General features: G+C 37.1%; 1 protein-coding gene across 6 annotated transcripts in view; it reads left to right on the top strand.

The window, feature by feature from the left end:
- Positions 1-15980, top strand: part of LOC136847251 (monocarboxylate transporter 12-like) — a 578535-nt gene that overhangs the window by 516092 nt on the left and 46463 nt on the right. For 4 of the 6 annotated variants that reach the window (XM_067118753.1, XM_067118754.1, XM_067118751.1 and 1 more), the window contains one exon: positions 15800-15844. The exons of the other annotated variants lie outside the window; for them this stretch is intronic. In XM_067118753.1, coding sequence (XP_066974854.1) covers positions 15800-15844 — 45 coding nt within the window. The remainder of the gene's footprint in view (positions 1-15799; positions 15845-15980) is intronic. 6 annotated transcript variants of the gene reach the window in all.

Raw genomic sequence — 15980 nt, 5'->3', positions numbered from 1 at the left:
TATTGCTGCCAAACACTCAGATTAAGTGCTGAATAGCTGAATGTTGCTGCCAAACACTCAGATTAAGCGCTGAATAGCTGAATGTTGCTGCCAAACACTCAGATTAAGCGCTGAATAGCTGAATGTTGCTGCCAAACACTCAAATTAAGCGCTGAATAGCTGAATGTGACCCAGTGCATAGATTTTTGTGCTAGATTTCATTATTAACTGATTCATTTACAGGTCTGCAGGTATAGTGGTTAGTGTCGTGGCATGCCACACAGACGTCGCGGGTTTGCTTCTCCCCCAGGGCGATGAAAAATCACTGGCTCTGTAACATGATCAGTTACTGCTGCAATGTAGGGTCTGCTGTGGGATGCTGAAACTAACATTCTTTGGAAGCTTGAATTTCAAGTCAATGGCCCCTTTGGTGTGCTTGTTCCATGTGAATATGTTTCATCTACTGAAATAATAATAGTACTAATAATTTCAAAACTGTTAGTCCGTTTACAATCATGAAGGGTTTGCTCCTAAGTAGTAGAACGGGAGACTTACTAGGCGTTGGAACCTGTCAAGATGCCAACATCTTGTCACTGTAAGCAACCTTTGACCTTGAAAATTAGTAACAACACGCACAGCAAAAAGTTAATGAATTAGGTTATCTTCACCAGGGATACGGGTTTCACGAAAACTTTTGAAAATTAATAACAACTCCTCATTTAGAAGTGTCCAAAATATTTTTACTTCATTTAGAAGTGTCCAAAATATTTTTACTTCATTTAGAAGTGTTCAAAATATTTTTACCTCATTTAGATGTGTCCAAAATATTTTTACCTCATTTAGAAGTGTCCAAAATATTTTTACCTCATTTAGAAGTGTCCAAGATATTTTTACCTCATTTAGAAGTGTCCATGATATTTTTACCTCATTTAGAAGTATCCAAGATATTTTTACCTCATTTAGAAGTATCCAAAATATTTTTACTTCATTTAGAAGTGTCCAAAATATTTTGCCTCATTTAGAAGTGTCCAAAAATTTTTTACGTCATTTAGAAGTGTATAAAATATTTTTACCTCATTTAGAAGGTCCAAAATATTTTTACCTCATTTAGAAGTGTCCAAAATATTTTTACTTCATTTAGAAGTGTCCAAAATATTTTTACTTCATTTAGAAGGTCCAAAATTTTTTACCTCATTTAGAAGTGTCCAAAATATTTTTACTTCATTTAGAAGTGTCTAAAATATTTTTACCTCATTTAGAAGTGTCCAAAATATTTTTATCTCATTTAGAAGTGTCCAAAATATTTTTAGCACACCACCCTTTTATTTGAGCAATATTTTCTCTTTTCCTGTTTGCTCAAAAGTGCGAAAGAGAGAGAATGGTGTGGGTGGGTGAATAAGAGAACGTTGTTATCAAAGAGAGAGAGAGAGAGAGAGAGAGAGAGAGAGAGAGAGAGAGAGAGAGAGAGAGAGAGAGAGAGAGGTAAATCAGGCAGGCATTCTTGAGATTAAACACAAATAAAAAAGAAGAAATATCAACAAAAGTAAATGGGGACAACTATCTGAAGAGAGAGAGAGAGAGAGACAGAGAGACAGAGACAGAGAGAGAGAGAGGCGAGGAAACACACGAATTCATTTCCATGCGAATCACATCAGTGGGAAATATGTTTATTTTCAAATTCTTCTTTAAACACTCTCACACATGTAGGGTAAAAATTACATCTTATAACCTCTTTAAAATGCATAATTATTATTTTTTTACTTGTTATTTGATCTTGTCATTTATTATCTTGTTATTTTCAATGGCTGGGGACAATGTGTACGCTTGTGCATATCAGAGTTAAATCGATGCATTGTTTCGGTGGTTTCCGCTTACATGGAGAATTCAGGTGCCTGTAGTACACACGAGTTAAAGATGCATTATCCTCGCTTTTGGGGAGGAAGTTTCTGCGGATTCATAGTTGATTTTTAGTTTTCTGTAAAAAGAAAACTATTGTGCCAGCTGTGCCCGTCCGCACTTTTTCCGTCCGCCCTCAGATCTTAAAAACTTATAATAATAATAATAATAATAATAATAATAATAATAATAATAATAATAATAATAATAATAATAATATTCTTTATTCCAGCTAAGGCCCATATACGTGGAATATACGAAGTAGAGGCATTACAATACACACAATGTAGAGATACACGAGATAAACTGATAAAAATAATTGGCAATATCCACACAGTATTGCTGAAGTAGTATTAAAAACCGTAATTATAATACTGGTAGTGACATATTAATATTGAGAATAATAGTAAAAATATTAATAGTGATAACGATTTAAAAAAAGATTGCATACCATCAATTTCCAGCTAGGGACCTTGGGTGGTTACAGAAGTCAGGTCCAGAGGGCAGCCCGCAGAGGTACGCAACTGTATTTTGGGAAGAAATGTATTTCTTAGGTACAACAAACCTGATAATATAAAATGCCTTGGGTATGTTGTCCTCACTCTTGAAAGACGCCTTTCATGAGCCTTTCCGCGGTGTGAAGGCGTTATGTGTGGAAAAACCTTTCTCCCCACCAGGAAAACCCTTTTCCTCACTAAGAAAAACCCTTTTTCTCGCCAGGAAAAAAAACTTTTTCCTCACGAGGAAAAACCTTTTCCTCGCCAGGAAAAAAGTTTTTCCTCTTCAGGAAAAAACCTTTTTCCTCTTCAGGAAAAAGCCTTTTTCCCCGCCAGGAAAAAACCTTTTTCCTCGCCAGGAAAAAACCTTTTTCCTCGCCAGGAAAAAACCTTTTTCCTCACTCACTAGGAAAAAAATTTTTCCTAACAGGAAAAACCTTTTTCCTCACTAGGAAAAAACCTTTTTCCTCACCAGAAAAAAATTTTTTCCTCACCAGGAAAAAATTTTTTCCTCGCCAGGAAAAAACATTTTTCCTCGCCAGGAAAACACATTTTTCCTCACTAGGAAAAACCTTTTTCCTCACCAGGAAAAAACTTTTTCCTCACTAGGAAAAAACCTTTTTCCTCGCCAGGAAGAAACCTTTTTCCTCACCAGGAAGAAACCTTTTTCCTCACTTCCGATTTTTGGCCTTAATGAAGCCGTACCCAACTAATTTGTCACGTTCTCGGGAGGGAGATTTCATAAAACGCCTTTTCTGTACGATTTTCAACCGTAGGAGGTTAATGCAATCAGGGCACCTCGTGCGGTGCACTGTAGGCATTACTTGATGTTCTTTGCAGCGTCCCTTCTTTAGGCTTCTAGTTGCAACTCCTTTCATTCCTTGTACTGTATCTCCGGTCATATTCTTTCTTTCGCCTGACTTTCCAACCTCGCTAATATGAACATTGGACAGTTGTTGACTAATATTGATGTGCAGGAAAAGCGAATTATTAGAAGAATTGAGAAAACTCGGTATAAAATCAGTTCGCAAAATGCAGCCATTTTATTCAACAAAACTATTATTATTATTATTATTATTATTATTATTATTATTATTATTATTATTATTATAAGAAAAATTGAGAAAACTCAGTATAAAATCAATTGGCAAAATGCAGCCATTTTATTCAACAAAACTATTATTATTATTATTATTATTATTATTATTATTATTATTATTATTATTATTATTATTATTATTATAAAAATTGAGAAAACTCAGTATAAAATCAATTGGCAAAATGCAGCCATTTTATTCAACAAAACTATTATTATTATTATTATTATTATTATTATTATTATTATTATTATTATTATAAGAAAAATTGACAAAAATCAGTATAAAATCAATTGGCAAAATGCAGCCATTTTATTCAACAAAACTATTATTATTATTATTATTATTATTATTATTATTATTATTATTATTATTATTATTATTATAAAAATTGAGAAAACTCAGTGTAAAATCAATTGGCAAAATGCAGCCATTTTATTCAACAAAACTATTATTATTATTATTATTATTATTATTATTATTATTATTATTATTATTATTATTATTTTTATTATAAGAAAAATTGAGAAAGCTCAGTATAAAATCATTTGGCAAAATGCAGCCATTTTATTCAACAAAACTATTATTATTATTATTATTATTATTATTATTATTATTATTATTATTATTATTATTATGTGTTCTGAGCGTCACCCTTACTTGCAAGTCCTTATACATGGCCGAAAAAAACACTTTTTAATTAAAAAGAGGAAAGAAAAAAATGTATGCAACAAAGCGTTTGGAGACAGTAGACACTAGAGCTCTCCCGTGCGGTTCTTGGAAACGGAACCTCTCTCTCTCTCTCTCTCTCTCTCTCTCTCTCTCTCTCTCTCTCTCTCTCTCTCTCAGAAATGTTTTTAATTACTGGTGAAAAACTGATCTCATTAAAATATATGATGAATACGAAATTGAATTTTTTATGTATAATGTTTCTGTTTCTATGTAAGGTTTTTATAAGTTTTGAATACAAGAAAGAATCCACGCAATTGAATAAGAATTCCTCTTAAAGATAGCTTTAATTAAAGACACGATAGAATTACAACGTCTGTATGGTATTACGGATTGCATAAAATGCTATATGAAAAAAAAGCTCTCTTCATAAAGGACTAAAGGAATTTAGTACGGCAGAGTAAACTGGAAAGTAGTTTCAGGCCATCTTAAATTTCGAATAACGGCTATTCTCGTTTTCTGTAAAGTCTTCCTCGTTGGCGTCACGCTGTTAGGTGGCGCTAGTACACCCGCTTGAGTTTTTGTGGCAGGCACGGACAGCTTCCAGCAAAAACGCAGATAAAATCAAAACGAACGGAAGAAAATGAATTAAGCGATGGATATAGAATACGATAGAATTTAGGCCAAAGGCCAAGCTCTGGGACCAATGAGGTCATTCAGCGCTGAAACGGAAATTGACAGTAAGAAGTTTTGAAAGGTGTAACAGGAGGAAAACCTCACAGCAGTTGCACTGAGAAACAACTGTCAGGAGAAGGTGGAAAGTCAGATGGAAGAAGGAGAATATGAACGGAGGTACATTAAAAGGAATATAGAGGTTGCAGCTAGGGGCCGAAGGGACGCTTCTAAGACCCTTGAGTAATACCTACAGCGCACCACGTGAGGTGCACTGACGGCACTAACGCCCCCACCCCCCACCCCCCACCAATCCTACGGGGGATAGGTATAGATTTCTAAAAGGAAAACAGTCCTGAAAGTGGAAAGTAGCTTGGTACAATGTGCTTACCCCTTAAGAAAGCCCTTTAACGATATAAGTGTTGTATGTGGAAAAAAAAATTATATATATATATATATATATATATACTGTATATATCTGCTTTATTCCCGCGTAGCGGTTTTGCCACAGCCCGTACCCAAGCGATTTGTCACAATTTCCGGGAGAGAAATTCAATTTCAGGCTTTTTCGACCGATTTCTAAATCTTGTTTCTTAGTGTTTTGAAAAAGAAAATTATTGTGCCGGCTTTGTCCGTCCGCACTTTATTCTGTCCGCACTTTTTTCTGTCCGCCCTCAGATCTTATAAACTATTGAGGCCAGAGGACTGCAAATTGGTATGTTGATCTTCCACCCTCCAATCATCAAACATACCAAATTACAGCCCTATAGCCTCAGTAGTTTTTATTTTATTCAAGGTTATGGTTATCCATAATCGTGCTTCTGGCAACAATTTAGGATAGGCCACCTTCGGGCGGTGGTTAAAGTTTCATGGGCCGCGGCTCATACAGTATTATATCGAGACCACCGAAAGATAGATCTGTTTTCGGTGGCCTTGATTATACGCTGTACAGAAAACTCGGTTGCCCCGAAGAAATTTGGCTAATTTTTTTACTTTTCTTATTAGATTTAACTATGAACTCATGTTTGGCTTAGTAGGCTATATCTGTTCAACTCAGATAATAAGTAGAGGTCTGGAATTGGCAGAGACAAAAATATGAAATTCCACAGTATTATAAAGAGAAAGTTTTCATGCTGTTATTTTTCATGAGTGAATTTGGGAGAGGTTAAATGGCAGGAATATTGTAAGCCAGGTATACATTTCAAAATTGAATTTCAGACTTAAACGAATTGAATGACACAAAAATGAAAAAAATCATGAAAAAGAAAATATCGTGAATAACAAGAGAGATAGAGAGAGCCTTCGCATTTTCTCTTATAGAAATTCCTCCATCGTAAAATATGTTGAATCCGTAATATTTTTTTTTCTGGCTTAGATATTATGCACATTTTTGTAGTTGAGTCTAGAGCCCTATATCTTTAAGGTGTGCCGCGAGGACTCTTGCAGAAGCTTTTTTTTTTGGCGCACTTCCTTGAAAGCCGGGGACCCGAAGAGGTAAAAGGCAGTTATGACAAAGAGCTTTCTTCTGAAAGTAGCTTTCTGGGAGGGGAAATCAAATGAAGTGCGTCCTCGAGTGTTACTCCTGTCGGAAATGGCACTTTTGTCGAAGCTTCGCCACTTGTCTGCCCGCGAAGGAGGTTTTGGGCTTTCTGTGTTTCACTCCAGTTTACATTCAAGAGGATTTATTGACAGAATTTAACATCACCCGGGGCACTGTCGTGCTAATAACCCACCAAGACACGTGGCAGAACTCTCTGGTCAGTGTACGTAACGTGTACGTACAGTAGTTCCCCGTAAAGGAAACGGTGGTTTAGGTGTGTGTAGTGAAATGTAGAATTTGGCCAAAGGCCAAGCGCTGGGACCTATGAGGTCATTCAGCGCTGTAAGGAAAATAGAGTAGAAGGGTTTGGAAGGTGCAACAGGAGGAAAACCTCGCGGTTGCACCATGAATCAATTGTCATGAGACGGTGGAAAGTAGACGGAAGAGAATGTGAAAGGAGGTACAGTAAAAGAACCTCAAGTAATGCCTACAGTTCACCGCATGAGGTGCACTGACGACACTACCCCCTTACGGGGGACACTGCATAGAGTTCACTCTTTGTGCCTTCCATAAGCGCTTTTCGCACATGCAATAACTTGCAATGTGATCACCAGCATTTATAACATTTTGCATGTGCGTACTACTGTGTCCACGGCTGTTATGATATTCAGTTGCTGTGCAGATCCGTTCACGCCTCATAAAAAAGAGGACATTTACATATGAACACTCTCCTAAAGCCAGTGCAAGGAAAAGCCCTTTCTGGAATTTGACATTTCACAAATTAAGTCACTTGATTCTTAGCGACAGTGTTTTACCTCACGCTGCTTAGCCCAAACATCCAGACAGCGAGGATTTTCAAACACAATAACTTGTTAGACATTCTCTTATATTCTGGTTTTGTACAGCTGGGCTTTTCACACCAGTTATTTAACTGCTTTATCATCTTTCACAGTAAGGCTTATATATACCCGCATAAATAAGACTTGGCTATCAGGATATATACCTTTTAAAAAGTTGTACATTCCACTGCGTTTTATCATGGAAGTCCGTAAACGCGCGGGAAAATTAAGCGCCCCCGGGGACCAGCAGTCATCATTTTAACGCCATCCTCATTCCTCCTCACTCTCTCTCTCATCCACAACCAGACACGATCGACGAATACCCGCCACCAGGCATGCGCCGACACTCACACCGTGCCGGTCTTATCAAGTGATGAAATTATCATCGTTACCACAAGTGGTTTCACCAGCTACTTCTGTTTGGGAGGCTCGTCATTTTTTTCTGTCCCTCCTCTTCTTTCTACCAGGAACAGGAGGGGACTCGATAGTTTCGCCGATTTCACTTTTAGATAACGCCAAGTCCATTTGTACCTCTCCTCCGATAACCTTCGAAGCCACGCCAGGCGTAACCTCGAGCGACGAAAATATTGGGAACCAAAAGGACACAGGGCAGCTGCAGACAAAAGACGCACCACCGACGAGAGCTGAATCCTGTAATTTCTCATTTCGATCGGGCCGCCTTCTCTGCGGGCTCTGATTCGAGCTGGAAGAGACAGGGGCCGATTTTTCTCTGGTGTGAGAAATATTATATAACCGGTGCCCGACGTTATTTTTTTTTCTAACAGCAGGTGTAAAAGGCAAGAAATGATACGAGAAGTGGAGGTAAAGAAAGAGGATGTGTACGATAAAGATGTCAGTTCCGTTAAAAAATAAAAGACGAGCAGAAAGTAAATATAGGGATTTGGAACCTTTGGGCGCTCGCCGCCTCAGTTTATATATGCTGTAATTCCAACTGATACATGAAGACAGAGAGACAGACAGACAGACAGACAGAGAGAAAGAGAGAGAGAGAGAGAGAGAGAATAGACGACACTGAAAAGTGGTCAAATTCAGAACCAAATGTTTAGGGTCCGACATTTAGCTTATCTCTGTTTGACGGTTAATGTATGGGTTCTTGTAGCCCAACTCCAGGCAGCAGATTCCTGAGATGTATGCTAGTATCGCACCACCCCCGGTTTTTTTGCCGTGCCCCTAGGTTAGGTTAGGTAAGTTAGATTGGTATAGATTAGATTGGTAACATTAGTGTAATTCGGGAGTGGGAAACGTGATGAGATTATATTCTAGAAAATTCCGTGGTTAGTTTTTAAGATATGGCGTCCCGCTTTTTTAAGGGAAAGGTCTCTGTACTGGGTTGTGTCTGGGGAAAATGCTTCCAGGCAAAGAGAGGGAAGCGAAATGCGATGAAGAAAAATGTTAAGATGAAACAAAAACTGAGAAGAGATAGCAAAAGTGGATACAGGATTATTTTTAATGAACAAAGAAAGCAAGAGTGAATACGGGATTATTTTCAATGAACAGAGGAAGAAAGTTTGTAAATTTCCTTTCATTTGAAAGCGCTGTTGCTTATTACACAGAATCTTAAAATTTCAGAAACTTTGTGAACTGTGTGATATCTTGCCTTGTATATTGTTTAGCGCTGGTGTGCCATTTGTCTTTAAAATACATCGAAATTATTCAGTCATTTTATTATTCCTCTTCGTTCTTTTAACAACTGATTAAAACTCAAAAATATCAGAATTTATTTTTCAGTATTCAGCGGCTTGGGCATTTAATTTATTTTTATCGACAGATTTTTACCAAAAGCACGGCTCATTTTACACAAACAATAAAGTTACTCGAGTGTACAAGGATTGCTTGCGATTCGCATCAGGAGGAATCTTGAAACTCAATTTTTTAACATAAGAAATAACAATTGTAATATGAAAAAAAAAAAAATCCTTAGAAAATTATGCATAAGACACGATTATCCGGTAGGGAATCAGGTCTGCCATGGGAATCATCCGTATAAATTTCAGGAAAATCGAACAAAAAACTAAAGTATAACTAATAACGATCATAAACATGATAACAAGAGAAAGGTTTTGAAATGCTGAACTGTCGAAAATGGATGGAAGTCTCGTGTTGGGACTGAAGGTGGAAAGCGCCATTGTCAGCGATTTTTGAGGGGTCGGAGTGTACAGCTGGTTTTGTAAATCGTTCCCTTATTATTATTCTCGCCTTCTTTGAAGTCGTCGGAGGGGGCCGGTGTAGTGCCGTCAGTGCACCTCATGCGGTGCACTGTAGGCTTTACTTAAGGTTCTTTGCAGCCCCCCTTCGGCCCATAGCTGCAACCCCTTATTCTCTTTCTTCCATCTGACTTTGCAGCCTCTCCTAACAATTGATTCATAGTGTAACTGCTTTGAGGTTTTCCTCCTGTTACACCTTTCAGACCTTTTTAGTGTCTATTCCCCTTTCAGCGCTGTTCCGTGTCAAGTTCAGGGAAGAAATAAGGGTTTAGATATTAATGATAAGGATTTAACAGAAGTCTTCTGATACAACTTCACCATGACACAAGTTTTTTTTTTTTTTTTTTTTTTTTGCGTTGATAATCTGGAACCTCATTCCTCAGCATTGACGAAGTTGTTCAAGATCAGTTGCCGGATTAAATAAAGTAAGAAGAAGATTCTGGAGAATATGAGCTAGAGGAACATAATCCCCACAATCATTGTGGAATTATAATAAAAATCAGTGCATTGTTGTAAGATTAAGAAGAGTCGGAACATAATCACCTCAGTCATTGTGGAATTACAATGAAAGCCAGTGCATTGATATTGAGGACTGTCTCAAAACTCCATTTTATGAATTAATGAAGAAGCAAGAATTAAACAATTCATGATAATTGTCATTCTTAACTTTTATCTAAAACAAGAGGTAAATGAATCATTTTTTGAATTTATTTTTTTATATAATATTTCTGAATGATTTAAGGCCGACCGTTTCAGTCGCAAGTTATCGTTCGTTTCAGGAATCGAACTTACTTGGAGAATCCGTTCTCCTCACTTCCGCTGCAGCTTGTTTTACGGGTATTATAGATCATAGATCTTGAGATTTATCGCGATTCGTTGGAAAGAGTAAGGAACTGGCCCGTTTTACGAACCAATATTCCCGTTTTCCTGATTTAGTTTTGTGCAACAATGTTATCACTTGTTGCGTGAGTTGGATCTATGACTGGCCTCCTGCCACATTCAGGATATAATAATATACATGTTTATGTATATGTATGTATGTATGTATATATATATATATATATATATATATATAATATATATATGTATATATATTTATATATATATATATATATTAACTTTATCACATGCACAATTGTTCTGTGCATTAGTAGAATTACTAAAAGGACCTCATTCAAACTGGATAGTATCTAATGGAGTATTTATTCAGAAAAAGTTACAAGCTTTCTTGGACAAACAGTATATATATATATTACTAAAAGGACCTCATTCAAACTGGATGGGTATCTAATGGAGTATTTATTCAGAAAAAGTTACAAGCTTTCTTGGACAAACAGTCCACATTATCAAGTATCCGTACAATACTTGATAATGTGGAGAGTTGGTCCAAGAAAGCGTGTAACTTTTTCGGAATAATTACTCCATTAGACACCATCCAGTTTGAATGAGGTCCTTTTAGTAATATATATATATATATATATATATATATATATATATATATATATATATATATATTAACCATCCAGTTTGAATGAGGTCCTTTTAGTAATATATATATATATATATATATATATATATATATATATATATATATATATATATAATGTGTGTTAAACGGAGATGGCATAAGGAAACAAACTATGCCACTGCCACCTTTTATTCTGTAATTGCCGAATTGAAGGTGGGCCCTCGGTGCAGAAAAATATTCCCCAATCCCATTCGTTCACTGAGCAGCTCGCTAAACTTCCCAATACACACTCCTTCATTTATTTTTCTCTTCCAGGCACTCTCTCGGTTCTTTGATATTGATGGTCTTCCATTCCATTAACCTCTTCCATTAATTCAACTCTGTCGTTTCACCTTTCCTCTAACAATTACTAATTATGTACTTTCCTCGCTAACCTGTGCCCCTCCATTATCCATACGTGATCGTGTCATGAATCGTACATGCTACAGTGTTTTCCGCTTCTTCCGTTCTTATTCATTAACAAGTACACACGCAATTCAGCTCAACAACATCAACTTTTTAGTTTTCTGCAAAAGGAAACATTGTGCCGACTTTGTCTGTCCGTCCGCAGTTTTTTCTGTCCGCCCTCAGATCTTAAAAAGTACTGAGGCTAGAGGGCTGCAAATTGGTACATTGTTCATCCACACTCCAATCATTAAACATACCAAATTGCAACCCTCTAGCATCAGTAGTTTTTATTTCGTTTAAGGCTAAAGTTAGTCATTATCGTGCTTTTGGCAACGATATAGGATAGGCCACCGTGGTTAAAGTTTCATGGGCCGCGACTCATACAGCATTATACTGAGACCACCGAAAGATAGACCTGTTTTTGGTGGCCTTAATTATTTGCCGTACAGAAAACTCTATTGCGCCAAAGAAACTAAGGCGCATTTATTTACTTGTTCTTCTCTTTCAACAGTATCCAACATCCATGTTTCACCTGTGGAAAGAAGAGTAGTCTCATCGTTCCCTTCACAGATTCCAATTCTGGCTTCCACAGATACCTGTCTCTTCCTACTGCTCATTTGCTTGTGCCTGACACCCATGCCTTACCTTTTTTTTTCTTTTACCATTCCTGTTTCTTTGTACGGTTCAGCCACTAATATTCTTCGACTCTTCGTATAAATATAAACCCTCTTGTTATCCTCGCCAAGCCACAGGTATATCTGATTAGAGCATTCTTGTAGGCTCTCTCATACCTAAGACCCCCTGCAACAAAAGTTATTATTTACTGTGGTAGTCGTCTAGTCAGAATCCGTCAAAAGCATGTCTATATCCTAGCAGTAATTTGTCCTACCAGTAGGTTTTTCATTGCCTTGCCAACAAGGAAGTGCACTGCAAGTTACCTGACAGGGAATCTCATGAAAATCTCTATTTTTACAAGGTTTCTTAAGGTACTACAGTGTTATTAGGTTGATGGCCCGAAAAGTGGTCGTTTGCAACAAGCACTAAAACTCTTAATATTGTCGTTACTTTAGCATGAGTACGATAGGCTATAACGAAATATTTTCTGTGGGCATGCCCATGAAACTCGCTAGAGTTGGGAGGAAGCTTAGATCTAGATCCGTGTTTAGAGAATATAAACATTCTTTTTTTTAGGTGGTGTTCGATAGGAAACCAAGTATAAATCTTGCCGTGGTAAAAGAAACAAAGGGACGTCTTCAAAGGTACTTGTAATGTAGAAATGGTAGGCATATTGCAGTATTGTCCTTGACAGAGTATAAGTTATGCAACTCTATGTTTTTTCTTACTGCCCTTTCAAAGTCTGGCCCAAATGAAGACATTGTTACAAGAGGTAAAGATTAGAATTCTTACGCAAGGAAGTAAAGTAATTTTATGCAGACCTTTTTAAGAAATAGATTTATGTTGATTCGTCTCAAGACGAGAAAGAATTCTGTGATGATAAGCCGTACTGACCTGGAATGATCTTAACATTTTTCAAAGGTTTATTCATGAGCAGTATTGGGAGCATCATAAGGAGAGAACCAACAGCAAATAATTGCATCACTAATCCTTACATAACCCCCAATTGATGTTCAGATTAACAAGTTTGCTGCACCCTTGTGTAGCATGATGTAAATCTTTAACCAAGGGTTCAACCCATCAGTGAGCAATTCTGCAGGTCACCTTGCTTACCAACAAGTTAGGGGGTTGAGTATATGTTAGAGAATAGGCTGACTAAACCAAACCAGTCTCCCTGGACATGGCCATGTATTTGAGAAGATTAATGTAACGACACCAATAGAATAGGTACTAATGGCCAAAAATACTTCAAAAGAAAGTGTAAGTAATGCCAACTTCTCATACGAAATTGATCTTTTGGAAGGTTATTATCAGATCCAGTTGAGTATATAAGTTTTATACTTATTTGCACTTATTACTCTGTTTGACATTTCAGATTTCTAGATATTGCTTTTTGCGATGAAGAGTGCTATATGCATTTCAGTGAACCTTTCAAGAAGTCTTTTGAAGTATGGATAATGTCTATGTGCACTTGGAGGTCTTGGTATTGGTAACATAAACTTGGCAAGGGCACATCAAAACACAACAAACTTTTCAAAAGGCTAAAAGTTGCCAACATATTTGACCAAGTGTACTTTTACCGGAAGTCAAGTAACATATATGGATATAAAAGTGGGAATGATTCAGTATCGCCAAAAGATTCAGATGAAGACATTTACACCTTCTCCAGGTCCCCAGTAAGACGGATGGATCAAAAACATTCCCTAGGCATTCAGAATTGTCACTTTTCTGTCAGAGTGTTATCTCGTCAGCAGTTCTATTTTATTTTTCAACAGCTTGAGTTACGATTTACTTCAGTTCCTTGTCTCCATCCTCCAGTTTTTGAAAAACATTTTACCTCCAAGTTGATCTCGTACAGTCGATAGGGAGTGGTATAGTTTCGCCCAAGTACCACTCCGTTCCTTACTTACCTCAGAGGAACAATGAGAGAGCTATAGAGAAGATGGGTCACTGTTGAACAAGAGGTTCTCCGCGAAGTCTGATGTTGTCTGTACTGTACTGAAGACTTTGAATTGAGAAGAGGAAGTTATCTTCTGGCCACCTGCGGCTAACTTTATTGAATCGGGTTAAAAGTAACAAGGAGTTATTGCAGTGGCTCGTCTATTATATAGTATAGCCACTAGATTTTGATAAAGTTGTAAACTTTCTAAACCATTCCGTTTATCGCAGTTACTGTAAATATTAGAAAATAACGTTTTGAACTCCTACAGTTTTTAGTGTCACTGATACAGTCCCAAAACTGATGCATTTTGTAACAAACTGAGTCCTCACATCATCTTCCATGTCATCTAAACCTGTGCTGTTCTGTTAACAGTTCTTCTGTCATCTGTCTTACATTTCCTACCTACCTATTTCCCACGTTATGCTTTTCCAGGTATATTAACTCCACATTGCTCTACCTCTATTAATCTGTTGTTCATCTGTCTTAGATTTTTAAACAAAATCCTCCCATATGCTTTCTCGTGTACAATAAATAATGTTATGTCCTGTAATTCTTTTGGTATCCTCTGTGACCTCCACCGTTATGCAACAGAATAATTTCTCCTCTCCATTGACGCAGAACAGCATTCGCTTCAGGTAACATCTCTCCTTTTGCATCTCTGATTCCGAGGTTCATTTGTTCATTAATCTTTCTCCCTCCATTTACTTTTTTCCTTAGTTAATTACCTTGTCAACTTCTTCTTGACTATTCTGTCCATTCTCTTGTATCCTTGTCTACAATATCTTTTGTTCCCAGTGGAATAACTTCTTAGGTTCCCTTCTTTTTCTCATACTTTCTTCTTGACTACCCTATCCATCGTCTTATAAACCAGTCCATTATGTCTTTTATCACGTAAGTGTACTTCAGTTTATTTTTTCATTCATAAAACCTTTCATTTCCTCATCCCATTACTTATGTTTTTTTTCCTCGTCCCATACCCCCATATAGCCACAAGCACTATCCTTTGTAAACCTGTGTCCCCATCTTGGAAATTTGCAAACTCCACATCTGCTCCTTTTACCACTGTGCTTTTAACTCTGCCCCATATTCTTTGCATGTCTTCATGTCTTTCTTATCCTTAGCTTAATTACTTTTGCAACCACATTTTCATCCCTTCGTCTTCAACTTGAAAAATATCTATATTAACTTTTGCTTCAATCGAATCATGATTAGATATATCTCCAGCTACCGATTTGCTCACAGTAGTACCTGTCAAGTTCCTCTTCCACTGCACTGATACACATAATCTAGCACAATCTTTTCTTCGCCATTTTCTCTTTCCCAATCAGGTCTTATTGATGTTCTTTGGAATTCATCTATCTCCAACAATCTGGCCCCTTTCCAAATACATTTCCACATAAGTCACCATTCTCACTCATTTCAGGAACTGTATGGCTTCCAAAAATGCCTTCTGTTTCTCTTGCACCTGCCTTTGATTTTAAATTTTTAAATAACTCAGCAAAATCTTGCTTTTATAGTCTTCAAACCGAGAAAGGCAAAGATTAAGACTCCAAAAACACTCTCTTTCACCCTCATTCTTCTTCAACTTTTTCTCCTGGCCCAGTTAAGCTCACTTGTACAGTGCTTGAAGTTCACCCTTCCCCTGAGTCTTCCTGATACTGCAAGCGGAATCCCCTGTCTCAGCACTGTGCCTTTTAACTGCATTTGCTCCTCTGTTAATAAGAGCAGGAAAGCATTGAGAAATATAAGTACTAAGAACCTAGCAAATCCTCCATGATATTCTAAGTAACTTAAAAAAAAAACTCTAGTTGTTTCGAATCATCCCCTGCCTTGTCTGCTATTACTGTATTTCTCTTTACTCCTTTTCTTGAATTTAGACCGTTTTTTTTCCTGTCCTCCTTCGTTTCTTGCAGGCCTTGCTGAAGATGGATTAAAGCAAACGTCTATGCCGAACCAAGGTGAGGTACCATAAGGTAATCATAGCAAAGTTAGCTGCGTTGGTCTTGAAGTTTTCTGTATTGTGCCCCAAAGTGCACACTGTTGCTGTAGGAGGTGTTTGCACACTGCTGCTGTAGGAGATGTTTGCTCACTGCT

Source organism: Macrobrachium rosenbergii, chromosome 16 (assembly GCF_040412425.1).
Source record: "Macrobrachium rosenbergii isolate ZJJX-2024 chromosome 16, ASM4041242v1, whole genome shotgun sequence".
Classification (NCBI taxonomy): domain Eukaryota; kingdom Metazoa; phylum Arthropoda; class Malacostraca; order Decapoda; family Palaemonidae; genus Macrobrachium; species Macrobrachium rosenbergii.
This window is presented reverse-complemented; position numbering and strand designations above follow the sequence as displayed.